The sequence below is a fragment of the Haliotis cracherodii genome, unplaced genomic scaffold (genome assembly GCF_022045235.1).
Source record: "Haliotis cracherodii isolate W230 unplaced genomic scaffold, xgHalCrac1.p SCAF_19, whole genome shotgun sequence".
Classification (NCBI taxonomy): Eukaryota; Metazoa; Mollusca; class Gastropoda; order Lepetellida; family Haliotidae; genus Haliotis; species Haliotis cracherodii.
In genome coordinates, this window is record NW_027266274.1 from 9,035,792 (window position 1) to 9,061,986 (window position 26,195).

General features: G+C 43.0%; 1 protein-coding gene across 1 annotated transcript in view; it reads right to left on the minus strand.

Annotated features, from left to right (window-relative positions):
* Positions 1-26,195, minus strand: part of LOC139466923 (cadherin-23-like) — a 69,005-nt gene that overhangs the window by 34,534 nt on the left and 8,276 nt on the right. Inside the window, exons 6-21 of the mRNA XM_071248647.1 lie at positions 25,549-25,714; positions 24,873-25,200; positions 23,826-24,145; positions 22,567-22,803; positions 20,435-20,694; positions 12,099-12,267; positions 10,591-11,011; positions 9,927-10,120; positions 8,712-8,954; positions 7,718-7,971; positions 6,893-7,079; positions 6,357-6,777; positions 4,923-5,116; positions 3,802-4,044; positions 2,228-2,475; positions 1,677-1,860 (exon numbers count right to left, since the gene is read on the minus strand). Of these exons, the coding sequence (XP_071104748.1) occupies positions 1,677-1,860; positions 2,228-2,475; positions 3,802-4,044; positions 4,923-5,116; positions 6,357-6,777; positions 6,893-7,079; positions 7,718-7,971; positions 8,712-8,954; positions 9,927-10,120; positions 10,591-11,011; positions 12,099-12,267; positions 20,435-20,694; positions 22,567-22,803; positions 23,826-24,145; positions 24,873-25,200; positions 25,549-25,714 (4,069 nt within the window). The remainder of the gene's footprint in view (positions 1-1,676; positions 1,861-2,227; positions 2,476-3,801; positions 4,045-4,922; positions 5,117-6,356; positions 6,778-6,892; positions 7,080-7,717; positions 7,972-8,711; positions 8,955-9,926; positions 10,121-10,590; positions 11,012-12,098; positions 12,268-20,434; positions 20,695-22,566; positions 22,804-23,825; positions 24,146-24,872; positions 25,201-25,548; positions 25,715-26,195) is intronic.

Consider the following 26,195-nt stretch of genomic DNA (forward strand, 5'->3'; position numbering starts at 1 on the left):
TGTACAGAGTTGCGTCCCTTGGGCAAGCCAGAAACCTATGATTGTGGGTTCGAATCCCGGTTCGCCCCAATTATGTTTCTAGGTTTGTCAGCACCATACCCGTGCGCGTGGGTTTCACCGAAGTGGTAAACGTCTGAGACCTGCATCACTTCGGGCTTTCCTCCCACATTAAGCTGACACGCCGTAATATGACTGGAATACTGTTAAAAGCGGCGTTAAACCCAACTCACTCATTCTGAATGAAAAATATATGTGACAATAATTCCCACGTACTGTATAACTTTCCTTGTAAGATAACCACAACAAATATATAGAGATAAAATAAAATATATGTGTGTGTGTGTTTCTAATTTTAAAACAAATAAAAATTTGAATTTATTATGACTGTTTGAAGTACAGCGTTGTATCAAATACTTTGCCATTGCGTGTCAGGGACCCGTGATATAAACTAACTTGTTCTCACGGAGGTGCTAATTGATATGCATTTTTTCACTGTTATCGGTGAAAATATAATATCGTTTAATCATAGATGTTCCTGTTCAAAGATTTTGGCCAGTTTGCATGTCATGTTGCCTCCGATATATAATGGTTATTGATTATCGGTTGTCGTCGTAATTTTAGCAGTTCCGGATTTACGCTGTATGGGTGATCTGTAAGCGCATCTCCACTGCCAACATCATACTAGTATCTGGCGCTAAAACTCTAAGTGAATTTTAGTTCGGTTCTAAAGGGCCGCACAGGAGAGATCATCATTAAACACTCCAGAAAATGTAAACTTGGTCATAATTTACATTGAGCATCGTCCATCAAAAAGATAAGTAGTTTGTTTTCACACGGCTGTCATTTTATATTCAATAATCTTTAAAAGAAGCTTTATAGGCACCATGATTTACACATACACACACTTACACACACATACACACACACTTACATACACATACACTCACATGTACTTACACACAAAAAGGGGTCGGTGTGGCGAGAATGATATGACTAATCATGTTAGGTTTGGGTGAGGTGTATTCATTTGTTGAAAAGAGCATTAATACAATTCTTAATTGCATTACATATATATATCTGATACCACACACACACACACACACACACACACACACACGCGCGCGCGCACGCACGCACGCACGGGGTCGGTGTGGCGCGATAATATAATCGCAATCACCACCACTCGAGCCTATTTCCGTAACCTCTCAGCCCGTCATTCGGCTTGTCCCGGAATGACACGGGTGATCACGTGTAGTATGAACGCAGGCCCGCGCTGGAAGCCATTGCAAATACACCAAAGCATGACGAGGCGACGACCCTTCTGTTAAAGCGGTTAATCCAACTCCCTCTTATACAGATTTGATATAAAATCTCAACATACACATTATTTTAATGAAGACAGTTTTCACGACAACTCCATGAACCAATAGATAATTTCCTATGCTGTGACATGTAGAAAAAGACGAAACAAGAATTGGCGGAGAAGAAGATAGTACTTGCTGAATGTAGCTGCAGCATAAATATAAAATATGTACTTACCGTTGTTTGATAATTCATTGAATCACATTGCTTTAGCATTGTTTTACAGCTCAGTTTATGTTGCATTTTAGTTTTGCTTGGGTCTATGTTGTCAACCGAAAATGATACATAAAAAAGACCTGGTAAAGCGAACGTACCGGTTGTGGCAGATACGATGCTAAAGTTGATGTCTCCATGAACACCGTCATCGTCGTCGGTGACGTCGTATGTGACCAAGCTGGTTGTCGGGACAGGTAACTCGGGTATTGTCAGGTCCGGGAAAACGCCGGCAGTGGGCACAGGGGATACCCAGACAGGGTCAAACTCATTTGCTGGACCAATCTGTCAAATACAATGTTTTATAATCTAACACAACTATCAATAGAAACAGCAAAGCGCAATTTTTATTCTGGGGACCTTCCCGAGGCAAGATAGTTAATTGACCCTTGCGAACTAGGTTGGAATTTCACCAAGTTTATTTGATCAGGGATACAACATTCCGGGCCCTGTAAATGTTTCAAAAGGCTTTTAAGTATACATGGGGTAATGTCCAGATTAAACGCATTGTACATACTATTAACATCGTTAGAGAGGCTTACAAAATATTGACATCTCATATAATCTCTTAAATACGCATTAGGTCGTGCGGGAGTTGGTGGAACACACTATGCTTAAATTTGATCAAAGTTGGGATGTGAGTTTAAGTTACATGAACTACGACGACGGTCGACCCAGTCCGACTACCGCCGTCAGTGGGCTTATCCACAGCCTGTACAGACATGATGTAGGTGTAGTTGTTCACTGAGGCGGTCTCGTAGTCCATCATCGAGCTGTCGCATTTCAGAACGAGGCCATCCAACCGGAACTCGCCGCCATCGTTACCGGAAGTTACAGTTACGTCAAAGGCGGCGTTGTCTCCCGCGTCGAGGTCGGTGACCACAAAATTCACCAAGTCAACTAGTGTTGTAAAAACAGAAACATCATTATTTAATATGCAGCTGAGTCTGAGAGGGTCCGGCTCTCAACACTGAAATGGTTAATTAGACCCAGAGGCACCTGAAGAACATAAGCACTTAATATATTTACAAAGGAACTGATGTATGCTTAACTTGCATATAGACCGGCATATTTATCAGTCACTTAAATATGAATTGCCCATTTTAACGGGCCTATAGCTATTTGAACAAACTTAGCTCTGATCAAGAAAAGAGTTTTTTTTTATTTATCAGTTCTTTGCTCTTAACATATTCACATGGTCACAGAACAACATGCTGTATAAATAAAATACATTTTTACTCATTTGCATCTTCCCGAGGCTGGTATCATGGAGTTAGATTTTGACTGGACTAACGAGTTTATGCATAGTCCAATCAAAATCGCGCACCGAAATCGAAATCCGGTTCGTAAACTGTCATGGTGAGTTCGGTCGATTGAAGGATTTGCAAAGCATGTGCACCGCCAACTCGTTGTCAACAGATATTTTCCAAATCTTTTCATGTTTTAATCAAGGTGCTCACGTGATTTGATGCACTTCGCGATGTAAGACAATATATAGTTTTATCACAATATAGATCATGATTGTTGATCAGATCGTCTTGTCTGGGCGCCGCCATTTTGTTTGAAGCAAATGCAAGTGAGACGAGAGGCGGAATCTGATTGGTCCATATTAGAGGTATAGAAGGGACATTACTCGTAACAGCTACTGGTGGTGCTACGATCGACCCCAGGAATTCCAGCCAAGTTCGGCAAGGGTGGAAACTGGACTTTTAACGTCAGTTAACTCTCTTGCCTCGCGAAGATGACTTATTTGTAGCAACGTTGTAAATCGGGTCTCCTTCTTGTGGGCTGGTCCACATAAATGTGAATGAACTTTACGTTGACCCACTGATTTTTATAAATGTTTTGTATCGATAGAAACAGTCGTTTAGTTATCCTATCGTGACATCCTAAATACAATGTCTTATGGCAAACACCGGTTTATTATTGTAGACCTTAATAAGTTCTTCATATTGATGTATCCAGGTGTGCCACTGCACCTCAAACTACATCCCATCTCGTGATAACCCGTACCTGCCTCCCCGCGAACATCCATGTTAGAATTGGTCTTCAGCAACTCATACGTGTCGTAAAAAGCGATTAACGGGATGGGCCGCATGTCATCGTAACCCAACTGCGTAGATCGATGTCAATCACTGGATTGTATTGCCCGATTATTTACAGACCGCCGTCATATAGATGGAATATTGCTGAGTGCGGCGTTAAACATCAAACAAACAACCAAACCAGTACCTTCCACTGTTCCGCCTTCTGCAACATAAACTGTGTGAACATCTTGGGAAAAAGTCGGAGCGTTGTCGTTGATGTCGGTGATGGTGAAGTCAAGGTCGGCGTCATCAGCAAGTCCTGCCGAATCTTCCACGCGGAGGGTCAGTGTCCCCAGCACAGCCGTGACCTCTCTGTCCAGTCGCTGAGCCGTGCTCAGTTGTCCAGTGGTGGAATCAAGACTGAAGTACCCAGCGTCAGGTCCTAGGCAGAGGGAGAAGACACAAGTCAAGTTTCAGTGAATTAAAGTCTGGTGCTTATTTCCAATAGGTTTGGAAAGAGCACTTAATGTTATCAGTGAAATTGAGACAATCTTGCAGTTTATTATCCTAATCCTCAGATTCCTGTGCTTGTTTTTACTCAGACCTCCTCCGTGATGTTTGTTTATTTATTGGTTTGTTTGTTGTTTAATGCCGCAATCCAGTTATATGACAGCGGTCTGTAAATGATCGAGGATGGACTAGTCAATCCAGTGACTGACATTATGAGCATCGATCTACGCAAATGGGTTACGATGACATGCATCAACCAAGTCAGCGAGCCTGACCACCCGATACCGTTAGTCGCCTCTTATGACAAGCATAGTCGCCTTTTACGGCAAGCATGGGTTGCTGAAGACCTATTCTACCCCGGATCTTCACGGGTTCCGTGGTGTAGTGGATAGAAAAATGCCCGGAGAGCGGAAGGTCCGTGGTTCGATTCCCTGGCCGCGTCATATCAAGAGATGTTGGCGTTCGGCATAAACAGGAAAAACAAGGACTGGTCGGCAAGTTACTGTGTCTGAGTTGGGTATTCATGTTAAACTGCGGTATCTCAGCGGGCTAGCACAAGCAGCCATTCACACATTCATAAGTGCGATAATTTCGAACACGACGTTAAACCCAATCTCTCTCACTCAGTTATCACGATATGTGATACATTATTACCATACCGCTTGTCCCTTCGTTATTCCTAAATTAATGGAGGCAAGGGTTCCCCAGTCGTCTTAGGGGCCGCAATTTGCTGTGCAGAGTTCCGTCCCCTGGGCATGTCAGAAGCCTATCGGATCGAATCCTACGCGTTACATTCATCACATCGCTCACCAGTTAGTGTATAGGTGAAGGTGTCGCCATTGTCGTCATCTGTGACATCATACGCCCAGCTGAGCTTGCTTCCTATGGAAAGCTCTTCTGATATAGTGAGAGGATTGTGGACAGTTATAACAGGAGCTTCGTCAATGACATCCGTGACGTTTATCGTCATGGTAACGTTGACGTCATGGGTACCGTCCGACGCCCTGGATAAAAAATAATGCAAACTCAATCAAAATGTAAACTACATCTTCAATAATACCTACAGATGTGATGACGCATATGCTTATCGTCATTATCTTATAATGGTCCTTATCCTCCTTTTTATCAATGTAATCATCAGCAGCAGCATCATTATCATGAATCTTATTGTCCCCAATCTTGGTTTTGTTATCATCATCATCATCATCATCATCATCATCATCATCATCACCTGGAATGTGAAACAGGGAAATGGCAGATAACTGGTGGGCGATTGAGTCTGCTTTTTAGGGCGGGGGACCCCAGATATGGACTTTACACATTATACCCGTGTGGGTTGGTAGATTGGTTGTTTTACGCCGCACTCAGCAATATTCCAGCTATAGGACGGCGGTCTGTAAATAATCTAGTCTGGACCAGACAATCCAGTGATTGACATCATGAGCATCGATCCACGCAACTGGGATCGATGACATGCTTCAACCAAGTCAGCGAACCTGACCACCCGATCCCGTTAGTCGCTTCTTTCGACAAGCATAGTCGCTTTTTACGGCAAGCATGGGTTGCTGAAGATCGGTTCTATCCCGGATCTTCAAGGGTCATACTCGTGTGAGAATTGTTACCCAGGGCTACGGTGCGATGAGCGAAGGCTTTAAGCACCAGGCTACCACAATTTAACCTTAACATGTTCAGTCCAATCTCATCAAAATCAGATCTTAGTTCTCTCTACCGCTAAACAAAGAAATGAGGACATCATATTACAGGTCACGTCAGACCGTCCTTCCGCGAACTTTGACCGACCAAAACAAATAACTAACAAGAAGACGACATTAGCCAATCAGAAAGCAGCTTTCTTGAGCTTTTTGCACACATTTCAAATTGGCGACATCCATTTCAGACCTCGCTTGAAAAATATGTTGAAAAATTTCTCGGCCAAAAAAATTAAAACTGTACATTCTGGAATGTCTAATATATGGTAGAGATTGTATGGCAGTATGTCTCACGTATTATGCAACGTTCAGTGTTTATCCCATTGAAACGAGAGATAGACGATGATTTTGACGGAATCTAACACAGGCCGTAATTGTCGTTCGGAAGATCCCGTGTTAACCTTTTCGAGGTTGCATGACTGTCACTTTCCGACTGTCACTTTCCACAAAGAAAACTAAGCATAAAATGCTCATAAAAGCAAAGCAAAACACGAAATAGCAAGTGTTAAGCAACTCACTTGAGCCACGAACTTACTTAATGACCATGGAATAGCATCTCTCCTGTTCATAATCCAGCAGAACCAACGTTTCTACAGTCACGCCCGTGATGCCAAAAGTGTCGCCGTGACCTCCAACAACAGTGTAGGTGATGGCGTCACCATCAACGTCGGTGGCGGCGGCGAAGGTGTGTATCACCGTTCCCACTGGCGTTGTTTCTGCAACGTCAACTTTGTAGTCTGCTGACGTGAACACTGGGGCGTTGTCGTTGACGTTGTCGAGGATGATCTTGAGCGTTGCTGACGTCTCTTTGTAGGGGTCGCCCCCGTCTCTGGCTGTGAGGGTCAGGTCGTAGTACATCTCTCCTGTCGTAATGTCACGGTCCAGGTAGCCGGCAGTGCGGAGCGTTCCGCTGACTGGGTTGAGAGCGAACAGGTCGACTGCAGGTTCCCCGGTATCTGAATGGACGAGTGAGTGAAGGGTATTTACGTAGGTCAGCTTCCAATACATCTGCAAGTTACTTTTGAAGAGCTTTTAAATAATGATTTGGACATTTGAAGATATATCAATTACTTGTGACCGCAGATGTGATGGTGTAGGTGATGTCTCCGTCGACTCCGTGGTCGGCGTCAGTCGCCTGCAGCGTGAGGAGACCTGATCCCACTGTGACGTTCTCCAGCATGGTGAGGTCAGGGAGGGCAGCGCCGGACACAGACAGGGCCGCTGACCACACTGGGGCATGCTCATTCACTGGCAATATCTGAAAGTAAGAAGTTTCCCTGGGTGAAGTGACGATAATGAAATGGAGTTTTTAAGATTACTGCACTTATTTAGAGACCTGCACAAAATAAAGCGCCAGGCCAATGAGATACCATGCTCAGTGTGACATTGATAGACTGCACTCCTTCGTCAGGCAGTGAATGACAGACCTTGGGCACCTGCAAATGACAATCCTCTGAAAAATAGTGAGTATGGCTTAACGCCGCTTTTAGCAACATTCCACCAATATCAAGACAGGGGACACCAGAAATGGGCTTCACACATTTTACCCGTGTGGAGAATCAAACCCGGTCTTCGGCGTGACGAGCGAGCGCTTTAACCACTGGGCTACCCGACTGCCTTTTTAGCGTTACCGTTATACCGTTACTGCTGGAGCTGATTCTTCCACTGGGCACAGGTGGCCCTGTCGTCTCCTGTGCGCGCCAGACACCTGTGATCGTGGGTTCGAATCCCAGTTCGACCCCATTATTTGTTTAGGTTTCTCAGCACCATACCCTTGTTCGTGGGTCTAAGACCTGCATCCCTTTGGGCTTTCCTCCCATACCAAGCTGACACGCCCTGATGTTACTCTGCGTTAATACTCGTTTACACTTCCCTGCCGTACAGACCGCCACTTACCGACACAACGACTAGAGTAACGCCTGTTTTGGGGGCCTCGCCCGCGGGGGAGTCGGTTGCTGAAACAGTCAGGATGTACATGTACTGGTTGTCCTTCAGAGACTCGTAGTCAAGGTCGGCACCAAGGGCAGATAACTGCGTGCCACTCAGCTGGAACTTGCTTGCTCCGGGGTCGTCGCCGTCGGTGATCTGCAAGGTGACGGCACCGTTTGTGCCCGAGTCGACGTCAGTTGCGACAAGATCCACCAAAACCTCTGCAAGAAAATGATGAATAATGTAAATCTAATGTGATGGAATGGGGAAGCCTATAACTTGGATGTAAGCTTCTTGTGGGTTAAAACTACCTCATATTCTCCACTGGAGTGAGTGAGTGGGTTAGTTGGATTCAACGCCGCTTTGAACATTATTCCAGTTATATCTCGACGTGTCAGCTTAATGTGGGAGGAAAGCCCGAAATAATGCAGGTCTCAGAGATTACCACTTCGGTGAAACCCACGAGCACGGGTATGGTGCTGACAAACCTGGACACATAATCGGGTCGAACAGGGAATCAAACCAACGATCATAGGATTCTGGCGTTCCCAAGGGACGCAACTCTGCCTTAGGCGACTGGCCATGGGCCACCCTTACCCCCTCTGCACTGTTTCAAAATGTGGATTGTTTGTTTTGTTTTCTTTCTGTGATTGTGTAATCCGGAACACACCATGTCCCGTCGGTAGTCACATAAGTAAAAAAAGGAAAGACATAGTATGTTTTTGGAATAACCACAATGGCTGGGTTTGATTGGTAACGTAATTTTGGAATGTAACTCTTTCTTGTCCACTTCTTCAGAGTTGTCTAATAAATATAGAATACTAAACGAGCTCCCGTGTAATACCAATTTTATGAAACGAGTGAATAGTTCTGGTATCTGACGAGCGAAAGCTATTCACGAGTTTCATATTAAACGGGTGATCTCTTCACGGGCAAGTAATAAATATATTTTAACCCTTACCTGTGGATGAGCTTTCTGAAATGTTGACTTTGTACACGGACTCCGCAAAGGTAGGATAAGCATCGTTAATGTCCTGTATTTCCACACTGAGCGAAACCGTTGCCTGGAGGCCCGCCTGGTCAGTCACGGTCATCGTTAATTGGTCAAGGACATTGTCACCTGCCAGAGCCTCAAGGTCAATTCTCTGAGCGAGTTTTACTGACCCGGATGTTGCGTTGATGCTGAAGTAGGAGCTGTCACTTCCTGGAACAGAACATAATATATAGAAAAGACTATTTGGAAGATAACAGAACATTTGGGAGATAACAGAATATTTGGAAGACAACAGAACATTGGAGGATAACAGAACATACTGATCATAGCGTAATATATAGAACAGAACATTTGGAAGATAACAGAACATTTGGAAGATAACAGAACATTTGGAAGATAACAGAACATTGGAGGATAACAGAACATACTTATAATAGCGTAGTATATAGAACAGAACATTTGGAAGATAACAAAACATTTGGAAGATAACAGATAACAGAACATTTGGAAGATAACAGATAACAGAACATTTGGAAGATAACAGAACATTTGGAAGATAAAAGAATGTTTGGAAGATAACAGAAATTTGGAAGATAACAGAACATTTGGAAGATAACAGATAACAGAACATTTGGAAGATAACAGAACATTTGGAAGATAACAGATAACAGAACATTTGGAAGATAACAGATAACAGAACATTTGGAAGATAACAGAACATTTAGAAGATGAAAGATCATTTGGAAGATATCAGAACATGTGGAAGATAACAGAACATGTGGAAGATAATAGAACCTCTGGAAGATAACAGAACATACAGATTATAGCGTTATTCATAGAATATAACAGAATATATCGAAGTTTACATAACATGGGAAGATAACAGAACACGTTGAACACAACATAATATATAGAATATAACAGAAGACGTGGAATATAACAGACCATAATGACAATAACACAATATTTAGAACATAATAGACCATTTGGAAGATACCAGAACATATTGACCATACCATTATATAAAAACAAAACAGAACAGGTGGATCATAACAGAACATGTGGGACATGACAGTATCTATTGATTCAGTGAGCTTGTGATTTATCCAATCAATATTTCGGATGTCAAAATATATCCTACACGTATTTAGAATATGATTGAAGTGCAATAGTGTTTCTTACCCTGCAAGGTGAAGGTCCATGAATCGTCTCTGTCAAGGTCGGTCATGTGATAAAGGCCATCGACTGCCGTCCCTATCGGAAGTTCTTCGATCACGTACACGGGCGTGAAGGTCACAACGTTGGGGGTCTCGTCTATGACGTCAGTAACTCTGACAACCAGTGTCTGGTTCGTAGCATGGAGGCCATCAGAAATGCTGCGTCAGCAGGATACCCAGTTTATCGAACATTTTAGAATTATAAACAGTTCTCATTTTTCAAAACGTGGCTAACAATCAGTCACCTAATCAAAATTAAAGCGACAAAAATATTTCGATAATGACAAGAAATCTCTGCTCAAAGCAAAGTCCAGTGTACGATTTCGTTTATATAATAAGCATGTGTTTATGAATCACTGTCAAATAGTGAAGACACCAGGTGTTCGAGAAAGGGTGACAAAGTCACAATTGACGCATCAGTGACAAAAATATTGGCTGATGTAATTACCTATTTGGACTTATACAAGATTTTAAGGTGAACAGTTGACTTGCCATTACATGTGTTTGTGACGGGTTTCACCGTTGGGGCAGGATACACTCAACCTTTCGCGAACACCTGGTATCCTTATGACAGATGAGCCATAGTAATATGAAAGAATTGGGTGTTTTCTTTGAGTAGGTAATAATACCTGATGACTATAGGGTGACTTGTTGAAGTTTCATAATCCAACTTTTGCGCCAGTATGACATCCGTACCAGTGACAGAGAACAGTGACATTTCTCCGTCGACCAGACTGGCGGTTATAGAGTCGCCGTCACCGTCACGCACGCTAAACGTCAAGATGACGTCGTTAATGTTCCAGTCCTCCTGGACGTCGACGAAATAAGGGAAGTCTATGAACTCTGGTGTTAAATCGTTTTCGTTCTGAAGAGTCACGCGCAAAGTTTTGGTCGTGGATTTGGGAGTGACTCCTTTGTCTGCTGCCGTCACGGTGACGTCGTAGTAGCTCACGCCGCCCGTTATCACATCGACGTCCAAACTTTCTGCTACCCTGAGAACTCCAGTGGTTTCTTCAATGAGGAACTTTGAAGAAGCATCAGCTCCAGACGCTGGGGAATAGCAAACATCACTTAACTAAGTGAGTGAGTTAAAGTTTAATGTCCTATTTCAGCCATATAGTGACGAGAAAAGTTTGGTATATATACACAAGTGCGTCATGCATTCAAAGTCACTGAAGACACACATGGTGAGGTGAGACGGGATTGCATTCAAGATTATTATAGTAACTTATATAGTGAGTGAGTGAGTGAGTGAGTGAGTATGGTTTTACACCGCTTTTAGCAATATTCCAGCGATATCACGGCGGGGGACACCAGAAATGGGCTTCACACATTGTACCCATGTCGGGAATCGAACCCGGGTCTTCGGTGTGACGAGCGAACGCTTTAACCACTAGGCTACCCGACCGCCCCGACTTATATAGTGACGAGCATACATGCGTGCGTCTGGCTGCTTATAATGGTCCGGACTAATGCCGGTTTTATAGTTCTGGCCCACTAAGATACCATGCTGTATCTTAACATTGATACTCCACTCCGACACAGTATACTGACTCCAAGCCGACTATACCTTAAAGGGTAAAACCAAGTACCATCTTTGAACCACCGACATTCCGCTCTCCGGGCGGACGCTCTACCACTAGACCACGGAGGCGAAAGACACACAAATGAACAATGAGGAACGACGGATTGTCTCCCCTTAGAGAATGAATGGTGGAACATCAGGGGAGATAATCTTTAATTCCGAGATTCGTGTAGGATTTTAAATAGTAACTGTGACCTTATTCTTATAATCATATAGTGATTCACATTTCACCGCGGACATCTTACGCCATTTTGGAAATATGTAATCCATGAAAATATTCCTTTTCATACAGGCTGTTTTATAATTATGAATCAAAAAACGGTTCTGAATCAAGGTTAGGTGGGTAGATAAATGGTTAAAGCGTTCGCTCGAAGGCTCGGGTTCGAGGCCAAACATGGGTACAATGTGTGAAGCTGATAGTGTCCCCTGCACTGATATTGCTGGAATATTGTTGAAAAAGCAGCGTAAAAAACACACTCACTCACTCAATCTGAATAAATGGTAGGTACGTTTAAACATTATGAACATGTTTAGATGGAACTAAATATTTACGATCAGTGACTGTTGTGATCTCGAATACAACTCGCCCATCTTCTCCATTGTCGTCGTCGGTAGCTGAGAACGTTTCGACTGCTGATGACGTCTGCGACGTCTCCGATATTGTCACATCGGTTGCGGTTGGTGCGGTGAAAACTGGCGTGAATTCGTTCTCCGGCAAAACCTAAGATGAGGATGGAGTTGCTGGAATATTGCTGACTATGGCGTTAAAACATACTCACTCACTCACTCGAAGCATCATGCATTGAAAACCTCCCTAACTCGAACATTCGATATATAAACGATGTGGTATCTTTGTAAACACACACACACACACACACACACACACACACACACACACAGTGGTTATAAATTTACAGAGTTATGCTTTAGCGATCATCCACTTGTTCGATAAAGCTATGATCGTTCTGGTTGCGGCCTTTACTAACCAACTCATTAACAGTTCACCATTTCCTCAAATCGCTCTGACCCCGTGAACCCCGTGCGGAGTGCAAGGTTGGCTAATTGTTTGTCAGTATATGCCAACAGCGTGGATGTTGGTCACTTCATCAATCACTGGATGCTCTGGTCGATACTTGATTGCAGCGTAACACATTCACTCGATGACTCAAGCACTCTGACGACAGCAGGTTAGCCTAGTGGTTAAAGCTCGGGATCGTTACGCTGAAGTTTCGAGTTCCCCAACTTGGTCCAGTGTGTGGAGCCCATTATGTGTCACCTGCTATTGTTGTTAGAAGCGATACCCTACCCTTACTTACTACTACCACTACCACCACTGCTACAGCTACTAGCACTACTACAACAACTACTACTACTACTTCTACAACTACGACCACCACCACCGCCACTACTACTACTACTACCAATACTACAACTACTGTCACTACTACAACTACTACCACTACTACTACAACTACTACCACTACTACTACGACCACCACCACTACTACAACAACTACTGCCACTACTACTACAACCACCACCACTACTACTGCTACCACCACCACCACTACTACTACAACTTCTGCCACTACTACTACGACCACCACCACCAATACTACTACAACTACTGCCACTACTACAACGACCACCACCACTACTACTACTACCACCACCACCACTACTACAACTACTGCCACTACTACTACGACCACCACCGGCACCACTACTACTACTACTACAACCACCACTACTACTAGACCTACTACCAGTACTACTACTACGACCACCACCACCACTGCCACTACTACTACTACCACCACTACTACCACTACCACTATCACCACTGCCACTACCACCCATACCACTGCCACATTTATATTGCGTTATATTTCCACACCACCAAGGACGTGGTCAAGAAGCTACGTTAATATCACCCCAGTCAACTAATCAGTGTGCACTGGAGGTTCATGTTCAGCTCCCTCGGGAGTATACAGCCAATGCTGCTTGGAGCTGCAAGACGGTTAACAGTCATTAGGTTCAGCACTCACCATCACAACCACAGTAGCCATAGCCAGGAGGGGGTCGCCCTGGAGAGGGGCGTCTTCTGCCTGTAGTGATAGAGTAAACATGTTGCCGGGCACTGCAGGGTCCTCATAGTCCACGGGCTGACTAGTGGTCACTAGGTCCAAGCCACTCAGACTGAACCTAGCTGGACTCGCATCTCCGCTCTTGATGGTCACGCTGACCGCTGCGTTATCCCCGCCGTCAACGTCCGTGCACGAGATCGTGAAGAGTATCTGGCCTGATGGAGACACAGAAGCACATTGACATAACAGATACATACTCGAAAGGCAAAAATAACTGCGTTCACATTAATCATGAATATAGATATTATTACACGGGCATGTGTGTCATACTAAATTAATGTAACGAAACGAGTGTCAGTAATCCCTATGGTTTTACGCTGCTTGAAACAAAAAAATCCAACAATATCACGCCGGGCGCACCACCAATGGACGTCTCACTGTGTACCCATGGGAGGATTCGAACCCGGATATGATGGACACACATACACACACACGCACGCACGCACGCACGTACGCACGAACGCACGAACGCACGCACACACACACAGGGGAGCATGCATGCACGTCGCTATATAAGTGCAATAATCTTGAACGCGACGTTAAACCCAATTTCACCTCATCTCACCTTACCTAATCTCACGTCATTGTTCGCGTGATCCATCAGAGCAGTGAACTTCAACAAGATGTGCCACATAAGGCGTTCCTCACACAACCTAATTATTGTCCAAAGCAGCGATAAACCAAACTCACTCACTCACTCACTCATCTATTCACCAGGTGTTTGTTTATCTGAAAAATGTCTACCAACCATTCGGTGTGTTTTCCGTCACGTTAACGAAGAAGACGTCCACTGCAAACGTAGGGCTATTGTCGTTGATGTCCACGATGTCGAAGATGAGCGGCTCAGACGCAACGTTGCCGCCTGCGTCCGTCACCTTCAAGGTCACGTCTGAGATGAAGGTCAAACCGGCCTCTCTGTCCATTCTCTGGGCCACGGTCATCAAACCAGTTGTAGGGTCAATACTAAAGTAGGAACTTCCGGTCCCTGAAATATAACCGTATTATGACACCTAAATAAATCATTTTTTTGTGTGTTTTTTTGTCACGACAAACCTGTAAAAACATAAACTGCAGGGCAAAATAAGTTTACACTTGAAGTTTGGATTTGACCCTAAATGACAAACTTTATCAAAACGTTACTTGGCTAAAAAAATTTGACGAAACAGAAAAATTTAAGATCCAAAACTATGATACCAGTATCAAAAACGTCTCTTGTGCAGAGTTGCGTCCCTTTCCCGGGATACGCTGTTTCCGGGTTTAAATCTTGATTATGAATACGGCCTGTCAGCTCCATACGGCGTTCGCTTAAAACCTACGTCGCTTTCGTTTCTCCTCCATCACTAAGCGGACCCTCCATAATATAGCTGTTAAAATGTTAAAAGCAGCGCCAAACCCAACTCACTAAAATACACGGTTCAGTAAACACTGCAGTTACTACCGATACTCCCTTGCCTACCTTCCAAACTATAAGTGAAAGTGTCGTCATCATCAGTGTCCGTGACGTCATACACGCCCCCTAGCGGGGTGTCTATGAGTAGTTCCTCTACTAAAATGACTGGGCTGTGGACGCTGATGACGGGGTTCTCGTCGATGATGTTTGTAATGTTGATGTTGACCGCTACCTCCGTCTCATGCAGGCCGTCACTGGCTCTGCAAGAAGCAAAACAGTACACCATTTTGATTTTTAACCAGTTAACTTAACATGCCCTTAACTAAAACCTCGACTGGTTCAGTCCTTCTCAAGCAAAATCTGGTATCATTTGGTTGTTATTCTGTTTCAAATTTTAACTGAATGGCTTGCGGCTATTTGAAATGGTGACACTGTGAATGTATAAGATTGTTTTGTATGTTGCCTAACGTTGCAGCAATATTACAGTTATATGATGACGGCCTGTAAATAACCAAGTCTGGACCAGACAATCTAGTGGTTGATAGTGTGAGCACCGATCAACGCCGTCGGGATACGAGGACTAAACCAAGAAACTCAGCCTGACCCTCCATCCATTTGGCCGCCTCTTACCACCAGGCTGCTACATGGATAACGCCGAAGAACCGGGTTCGATTCCCGACATGGGTACAATGTGTGAAACCCATTTCTGGTGTCCCCCCGCCGTCATATTGCTGGAATAGTGCTAAAAGCGGCGTCAAACCGATAAAGAATAACCCTGAATATCCACGGGGTTAAATTGAAGCCATAAAAAAAGAAATATGACAACGGCTTTAAATTGCCAAAACCAGTCACCATCAACATGTGCATGTACGCCATCGGTATATATACTATAAATCTGGAAATTAATGCGTCTCCAAATTAATACGACTGCTCACCCCTAGCAAAAAATGCGACTCAATATCAAGGCGATAGTCATATTGGAGGCATAAATTCGAAGTTAATTAATGCGAGGAAAGACCACTCGCATTTTCGTATTTAATTCACGCTCGCGTTAATTTCAAGATTTACTGGTATACGTGGTTATCGGGATGTTTTTTGCAAGTATAAAGTTCCAACGGGATGGAATAATTTGGAACGATTCAAGGAGGGAAGTGGAAGAGGGTGGCTGAGGAGAGTTACTGAATGATGAGCCCGACTTTATACCAGCGATGCCACGAGGCCGTAAAAACCGGGTCTGGAACTGGCAAACCCATGACAGCAATTTGTGACAGCAACGATCCACGTTGTGACGTCATCAGACACAGAGTTTGGCCACTCGGTCCATATTTTAGTTGGTTCTTACGATAAACCCGAGGCAAGGGCGTTAACTGAAGTCCAGTTTCAAACCTTATCGAACTAGGCTGGACTGCACGGTCCTATCAAAATCGCGTAACGAACTAGACATTCGGTTCGTAAACAACACGGATTTCGGTCGACTGCAGGCTTTGCAAAGCATGTGTACCGCCAACTTGGCGTCATCAGATATTTTGCAAATCTTTTCATCATTTTAATCAAGGTGCTCAAGTGATTTGATGCACTTCGCGAGGTATGACCCGTTTTATTACACTATAGGGATCTTGATTACCGATCAGATCGTCTTGACTGGGCGCTGCTATTTTGTTTGAAGCATTTGCAAGTTATATCAGAAATCTGATTGGTCAATAGGAGGAACATAGAGGGACATAACTCGTAATAGCTACTGGTGGCGCTAAGATCGAGACTGGACATTCTAGCTTCGTACCGCAAGGGTGGAAACTGGACTTTTATAGTCAGTTAACTCCCTTGCCTCGGTGAGGATGACAAGCATGAGCTACTGTGGACATATCTGTTCACAACAATTGCTGCATTGGTTAGGATTTTCATGTATGTGGGCCTAGGTAAGAGTTCAACGCTTTTGAATATTATCAATAACCGAGGATAGCACTTCTGGATTAGAAATATACAGATGGCCATTTGGGCACATCGTGCTGATTAGTGTTTGTTTGTTGTTTAACGCCGCACTCAGCAACATTCCAGCTATATATGACGTCGGTCTGTAAATAATCGAGTCTCGAACAGACAATCCAATGATTGACATAACGAGCATCGATCTGCGCAATTGGGATACGATGACATGCATCAACCAAGTCAGCGAGCCTGACCACCCGATACCGTTAGTCGCCTCTTACGACAAGCATAGTCGCCTTTTACGGCAAACATGGGTTGCTGAAGACCTTTTCTACCCCGGATCTTCACGGGTCTGCTGTTAAGTGATAAACTGTCAAAGGGGATTTAATATTTTTTAGTATTCTTTCAAAGCGACAAGATGCTATCAAGACCCCCATTAAGATTCCGCAAAAGTATACCATCGCAAGAGGCATTCAAATGGATCTGGTGGTCAGGTTCGATTACTTGGGTAACTGCATGTCATTATATCACAATAACATAGATCGATGCTCATGATGTCAATCACTAGATTGTTTTATATAGCTGGTATATTGATGTGTGTATTAAGAATTTGGAATCCATAAGTCGTCGTTATTGCTTTAACTTCAAGATACTGACACGCCGTCAGAAAATTATTGAATTATGTCCAAATATGTTTTTCGGCCACATTGATTCGAAAAAGCGTATCCAATTGAAAGGATGGCAATTTAACATTTTCACTGGAAACTGTCATACAAATGTACCTGATGCTAAAACTGTAGCATCGCCTCGTTTCATAGTCGAAGGTAGCCGCCGTCTTCACATCGGAGCCGTCCACTGTGAACATGCCGTTACCTCCAATCACCGTCACCGTGGCAGCATCACCGTCAACGTCAGTGAGAACAAATGCTAAGACACTGGTTTGGGTGGCAATGTTTTCTGCAATTTCAGCATCGTAAGCTGGTTTGCTAAATACAGGCGGGTTGTCATTTTCCGCGCTAACGGAAATACGAAACGTTTTGTCAACGCTCAGTACAGGAACTCCGCCATCAATTACATTGATGATGACGTCAAAATATGTAACGCCCACATCGAAGTCGAGATTAGCCGCAAGAACAAATTCTCCGTTCCCGGAATCCAATGTGAATGTGCCGGATCTGTCGGCTCCCAAATCTGAAATAAACATTATTTATTCTCCCGAATCAGTGTATTGTCATAGGTATTCACATTGTTATGTTTAACAAGAGTTAAATAGAACTAGAGTTATCTGCCTTTGTATACATGAACATGACACGGTTCTAGACGTTTCTGGATGGGACAATTTCCAGAAGGTTGTCTGTACCGATATAAGAACGACAAGAGGGCAATTTGAAGCCAACTCGACATGAATTGTTTTTTATCTTATTACCAAGTGCGGTTTGGATGCCTTTTTGAAACACCAAGTTCCTGCCAGCTTCCAACATTATTTTCGGATCAAGACAATCTCATTAAAATCAGATCTTACATTGTTTAGCGGTTGCGAGAACTAAGATCTGATTTTAATGAGATTGGGATCAAGAACAATCAACAATGACGAAATTCTCAAGTTAACATTCGGGAATGCACCAACATTAATTCGTATTGCTACTGCCAATTTATTTCCCATTGTTTTGACATTTTGATTGCTCACCTTAAAATGTGTCATTAATTTATTGATTTGTCATTCAGCTTGTGTGGTCACTGATTTCGCAATTTAGTTCTTTGCGAACAGACATCTGGGTTAACCTCTGATTTCAATTTGGAAATCATCTCGTGAAACTATATATTAGAGATATCGCCATAAGAAGAGTCTCCCACCTTGTTGATATAACTAGATACAGTAAACTACGGTTATAACGAACTCAAAGGGACCACTAATTTTAGTTCGTTGTCACCGTGATTCGTTATATGCATATGTACAGCATAACTACAGCAAATAGTCGGGACACAAAAGTAAGTTCGTTATATCCGTCAGTTCGTTATAAGCGTGTTCGTTATAAACGTAGTTTACTGTAGTTTAACTTCCTTGATTTACACTAAAATATAAAGTAATGTGGTCGAATGTTTATCATTTTGCATTGATCCTGTGTACATTAACCTATCGCCACCTGTCAATCACACAATATGACTGACCAATCGGAAAGTCCGAAATGACACAAATCCGCCATTTTGTCCATTTTGTCGGACTTTTATCAAGCGATAGATGTTATTTGTGCAACTTTCAATTTTATATATATTTTTACAATGCAATGCCCAACAAATAGTTATAAATATTTCGAGTAATTAGTAAACGTGAACAATACATGGAAAATGACCAGAACAGTTTTAAAATGTATCTCGAACTTCTCATGGTCGACAAATAATAGACATGGTCACTCGTAGTGCTATTGTGTCCAAATGATTCTCTTTTAGCATCAGCAAATAACGGTAACACGATATCTTTAGTCATCGTAGTTAATTTCACACGTCAATTTTTGACTACGAACTTATATTTGAGTTTAAATAGAATATATTACGAAACTTACTATCCAAAATAGATGCCACCTCATACGTGACCTTGCCATCTTTGATAAGATCGTCATCAGTTGCTGCGTAGGTAGCTATGACGGTTCCAGGCGATGACGTTTCCGATAGAGTGGTGTCCACAGGAGCTGTGACCCACACAGGGGCGTTGTCATTGACAGGTATCACCTGTAGGGGGTGATGTATTGATGTGGTACTTCATGAGAGCAGATATACATTAAAACCTCGTCTATCCAGACCCCGTTAATATATGGGCCCCGCTAACCAGATCGTTATATCCGTAACGTTAATAGACATACTACTTAACTTTTGATTGGGATAGTTTAACTATTTCTTGATTTACCTCACTTATTATTATAATATGTAGATGTAGTAGTGTAAGTACCTCAGTATCCTTATCATAGGTTGAGTGGTATATATTAATAGTATTACAATCTCCTTGTACATCATTCAGTCTTACGGGGCGGTCGGGTAGCCTTGTGGTTAAAGCGGTCGCTCGTCACGCCGAAGACTCGGGTTCGATTCCCGACATGGGTACAATGTATGAAGCCCATTTCTGGTGTCCCCGCTGTGATATTGCTGGAATATTGCTAAAAGCGGCGTAAAACCATACTCACTCACTCATTCGGTTTCACTATCTCTGTTTTAGTCAGTGCGTGTACATACAGAACAGAACAGACATTGGGTTTCATTGTACATGAAGGTATGTATACCAAGGCGGTCTTTGCCATATTAAACCACTAAACATGTTTAGCTGTTAAACACAATCCCAAACATGTTTAGACTTAAACGTGTCAAAATTAGGGGACAAGGAACGTGTCTAAGTCTGTGTTTAAAATCTAAGCACATTTTTATAGAGTACGTACTGTCACGACTACAACAGCAACAGCCGTCTTCGCCGCCTCCGCTGTGGGCTGATCTACGGCTTGCACGGTCAGGGTGTACAGGAAGTTGGCAGAACTCAGAGCCTCGTAGTCAACGGCTGTAGATGTCGTAAGGAGGTCAAGGCCATTTAGTCGGAACTTCTCGTTTGGGTTGGCGTCGTCCCCATCCACGATGGAGACAACGACGTTACTATTATTTCCCTCATCGTCATCAGTAACAGAAAACGTCTTCAGAAATGTGTCTGTTGAATTGAAATATGATACAATCTAGAAATTGTCAACAAAATAGTTTTAACTCACGAGCTAAAGCACATGAAATGCTTCTAAACTGGCCCAAAAAAACAGACCAAAGTAATTTCAAAAGTTTATCAGCTTTTTTATGTTTAAGGATGTGTTTAAATCTTAAACGGAACACACCTTTGATGTGTTCTATCTAAACACGTATAGGGTCTAAACACATGAGATTACCTCTCGTCTCACAACCCATCAAAACACAGCATCCCCATAATCTCGTGTTTAGTGTTTAAATATGTGTACGTAAAAATGCATATTAATGTGTATTGTGTATCATATAATACTCTAAACATTTTTAGAAGTTAAACATGTTTAAAGAAAGTGCATATTATTGGGCATTTATAAAATATATTGATATAACTTGTGCAAATCAGAACACGTTCAGCTGTTGAATACAATCCTAAACATGTTTAGACCCAAACATGATCGTAAACACGTTTAGACCCAAACGCAATCCTAAACATGTTTAGACCTAAACACATTCCTAAACATGTATAGACAAAAACACAATCATAAACATGTTTAAACAAAAACACAATCCTAAAACATGTTTAGACCCAAACATAATCGTAAACATGTTTCGACCCAAACACATTCCTAAGCATGTTTAGACCCAAACACATTCCTAAACATGTTTAGACCCTAAGAGCATCAAAATTACTGGACAAGGAACGCATAAAGGTTTGTGGTTAGGATCAGAACACATTTTACAGTGTTGTTGGATATTCTCTTGAACATGGAAAAACCTATGCACTTTTCGCTCATAGTGGCGATTCTGAAGTACTTACAGAAGCCAGGAGTCAAACACTTGTTGTCAACTATTTGAAGAAATCTGATTATATGGCATTGTATCGTATTGTTTAACAATGATTGTAATGTGTTACATTGTTTCTGTTGAGATTCGGTAGACGCTCATTGCATTGTGTTTGGACAGTGATTAGTTGGCAGGAAGTTACTATATTTAAATTCAAGCGTGGTGTGTAAACTTCCGGTCCGGTATACCACGGACGGCGATAGTATGTCATCGACATTTCTGCAATGTTCTATGTTGTGAGGACACTATACGGAACTTTCCAGTAGCTTGTTAGACCATATGAGGGGACAAGAGCGTGTTTACGTATCTCACGCACTTTCATCACATCGGAACCAGCTTCCATGTGAGGATCGCTCATCATCCCTGATTCCCTGCCTAGCCCATCACGGAAACTTGACCACTGTTGTCGCTTGCTGAATATATATTATTATCACTGACTTTTGCTATGACCACTGAATTTTTGTATTTGATACTGACCACTGCCATTCATATATATTTTGCCATTGAATATTGCACTACAGCTCTATTGTGTACTGCCATTGTAATTGCTGTGCAGTAATTTGGGTTGATTTGTAAACCTTGTTAATTTTGTAATTCATTTGTTGATTGTGTACCATTTGTGGGTTGTTAGTTGATTTCACACTAAGTTCATTTACGTACAGATTTCTGGGATAACATATTGTTTCAGTTTGAGAATCGACACGTAACAATGTTCATACAATTATTTCAACGGTTTCTCTGATGCTAACATTTGTCATTTCCAATGGGCCATTTTATCTCGTTCTTTTTTGCTATTTCTCCTCAGTGTAACATGTATTTACAACAAGAAGGCATTGTGCATGTGCAACCTACACTTAAAAAATAATTTGATTTGTTAATTGTGCAAATTGTGTCTCTCACATTGGGATACGAAGACTATACAAAGAAAATGTACACCATCTTTGTAAGTCGGGAGGAAATACGGCTCTCATTTGTTCGGGGTCGTGTTTTATATAAACCTGGTCACCTGTAGCCGTGTTTTCGGTCACATCCACGTAGATGACATCGCTGGTGAATTGTGGGCTGTTGTCGTTGATGTCCAGAACGTCGAAGGTGAGTGTTTTAGAAAACGGCGTTAATGTAGTGTCAGTGACCTTCAAGGTGACGTCAGTGATGGTGATTAAACCTGCGTCTCGGTCGATTCTCTGGGCGACGGTTATCAAGCCACTGGTAGCGTCGATGTTGAAGTAGGAACTCCCCGTGCCTGGCGTGAAAACAAAATATATTATCACCGTTCTGTATCATTATCTACATGTCATTCTATTCCATTCCAGGACAGCCTCCGTGGTCTAGTGGTAGAGCGTTCGCGCGGAGGATCCGGGGTTCGATCCCCGGCCGCGTCATTCTCTAAGGGAAGACAATCCGTCATTCCTCATAGTTCATTTGTGTGTCTTCCGCCTCCGTAGTCTAGTGGACAGAGCGTCTGCCCGGAGAACGGAATGTCGGTGGTTCGAACCCCGGCCTCATACCAAAAGACGTTAAAAGATGGTACTTGATTTTACCCTGGCGCTCGGCATTAAGGGGATAAAACAAGGACTGGCTGGCTCGGATTCGGTATTCCTTGTCTGAGTTAGACGTACGTCGCTATATAAGCGCAATAATCTTGAACGCAACGTTACACCTCACTTCACCATGTTCTCCATTCATACTGGAAAATATTAGTAGACCTCGAGTTTGACAAAATGAATTTCCTATAGGTATTCTTATCTTGTATTTGAAGCCTATTTCAGGTGATCCAGGGGGTATATTTCCAAACCTCACTCACTCACTTACTCACTCACTCACTCACTCACCCATGCAGCCACTCACTCACTCACTCACCTTCAAGACTGTAGCACGTACCCCAAAGACTGTAGCACGTACCTTCAAGACTGAAGTGCATACCTTCAACACTAGTACTGTAGTGCATACCTTCAAGACTGTAGCGCGTACCTTCAAGACTGTAGTGCATACCTCCAAGACTGTAGTGCATACCTTCAACACTGTAGTGCATACCCCCAAGACTGTAGTGCATACCTTCAAGACTGTAGTGCATACATCCAAGACTGTAGTGCATACCTCCAAGACTGTAGTGCATACCTTCAACACTGTAGTGCATACCTTCAAGACTGTAGTCCATACCTTCAACACTGTAGTGCATACCTCCAAGACTGTAGTGCATACCTTCAACACTGTAGCGCGTACCTTCAACACTGTAGTGCATACCTTCAACACTTTAGCACGTACCTTCAACACTGTAGTGCATACCTCCAACACTGTAGTGCATACCTTCAACACTGTAGTGCATACCTTCAACACTGTAGTGCATACCTTCAACACTGTAGTGCATACCTTCAACACTGTAGTGCATACCTTCAAGACTGTAGGTAAACACTTCATCCTTATCTTTATCTGTGACGTCATAAACGCCTCCTAGCGGCGTGCCAACACGTAGTTCTTCCACGAGGGTGAGTGGCGTGTATATGGTTATGACGGTTGGCTCGTCCAAGATGTCGGTGACGTTGATGTTGACGGCGACGTCTGTTTCATGAACGCCGTCACTCGCTCTGTGTATATTACATAAATGAGTGCAGTGACCAATCTGGGCGGGACTAACATGCTGTTCAAAACACACTAGAGTACGTGAATGTTGTTTAGCGCAGCAATCAGTGATATGTCATAACCAATGCTTGAAACCATGAGCAACGAGCCACGCAATCGGGGTACGATGACAAGAAGCAAGAGCGTCCAGTAGCCTTTTTTATCAAGGTTTTGTTTCCACCCTTGCCACATCAAGCCAACTTCCCTGTGCTAAATATGATTAGACTCTCACATATCGAGCGTCCAATCAGAGAACGTTTCACAAAATCAACATCCACGTATGAAAGTGATTTACCGCTGCCTGTCTTTGTTGACACGAATGTTTTTTTATCTTTTAAAACCCTATAAGATTGCCTATGTTTTTGTGTCAGGGATGAAATCGCTAATACTTTCGTTTTATGATTGACTAGGTCGTCGTTTATGGTGGTCGCCATCTTTGTGAAGCTATACGAGATAGGAACAGCGATCTGATTGGATATCACGTTTTTATCACAAGGGGCACAACTCGTGATCTACGCGAGGTGGCACCAGCGTCGAGCCCAGACAAGTTTCCTTGATGTGGCAAGGGTAGAAACTAGGCTTTGATATAGGCTAGTGGACACGCTTGACAGCTAGGTGACGTCGAATACTTTATCGTATGAAATCCAGTGATTAACGAAAAGTTCAACTGAACGTCTTTAATGTTAGACCTACCTGATCGTCAAGAAGTAGTAACTTTGCGTTTCAAAGTCAAGCGGGTTGTTCAAATACACCTTGGGTGCAGCATAGTTAAACATATCACTGCCTTCACCTGAAACAGTGAACGTCAACGTGTCTCCATCAGCGTCGGTAGCTTCGGCGGTGATGTCACCTGACGCAAGGGCCTCCATGAGTTCGGCGTAGTATATCTGCTGTGTGAACACGGGGCTGTTGTCATTCTCGGCCGTTAGTGTGATCTTAACGGACGCCTGGACATCTTGGCCGCAGCAGTCCGAAGCCTGGATGACAACATCGTAAAACTGAGCGCCACCTGTCGACGAATCTGCGTCAAGAGGTGAGGCAACTCTCAACTCGCCAGTTTTCGAGTCCAAGGAAAACATTCCACTTCCATCCGATCCCGAATCTATGAATTTGAAATAAATATAATTTTGTATTTGAAAATTTTTAGCTAAATTGTTGGAGTGTTGGTTTATAAAGTGAGTGAGTATGGTTTTATGCCGCTTTTAGCAATATTTCAGCAGTATCACGACAGGGGACACCAAAAATGGTATTCACACATTGTATGGAATGTGAGGAATCGAACCCGGACTTTCGTCGTAACGAGCGAACGATTTAAACACTCGGCTACCCCCTCTTCCCCGGTTTGTAAAACATGTCGACTAATACTTACCAGATGTGGTGGTGACTATGCTATACGTGACGTCACCATGTTCTGTGAGATCGTCATCAGTTGCTGTGTACGTGTCGATAAGAGAGCCGCCAGAAGACGTCTCCGACACTGAACTATCAGATGGCTGGGGGGACCACACTGGGCTGTGCTCGTTCACGGGGTCAACCTGCACATAACCCGCTTGGAATATATATGTTGACAACCTGTTCTAAAACTCAAGCACGCACATATGACTTTTCTACTACCCATAATGTCGATCTACATGTCCAACTGTTTTCTACCTGTCTACAAATTTATTGATCTATTAAAGTTTCGAACTAGTTTTTCGATACATTTGTAAACTGATTTACCGAATTCGTTACTGTACAGAATAAAAGAAGTTAGGATTCATGAATATTTTTAGCGATCTTTATATGTAATTGTATACCTAGTCTTCACTACATAAAATATCCCTCGCTAAACGTCATCATAACCTATCTTGATTAATGTAACAGTGCCTCCGGTTATGTGCTCAAATTCTCGACCTCGTTGGAAGCCACTCACCCACTCACCCACCTCTTCACGTCCTCAAGACGTACCTTGATAAAGGTAACAGAACTTCCGGTACTTGGCTCATATTCCGAGGCCTTGTTTGTAGAACATTAATT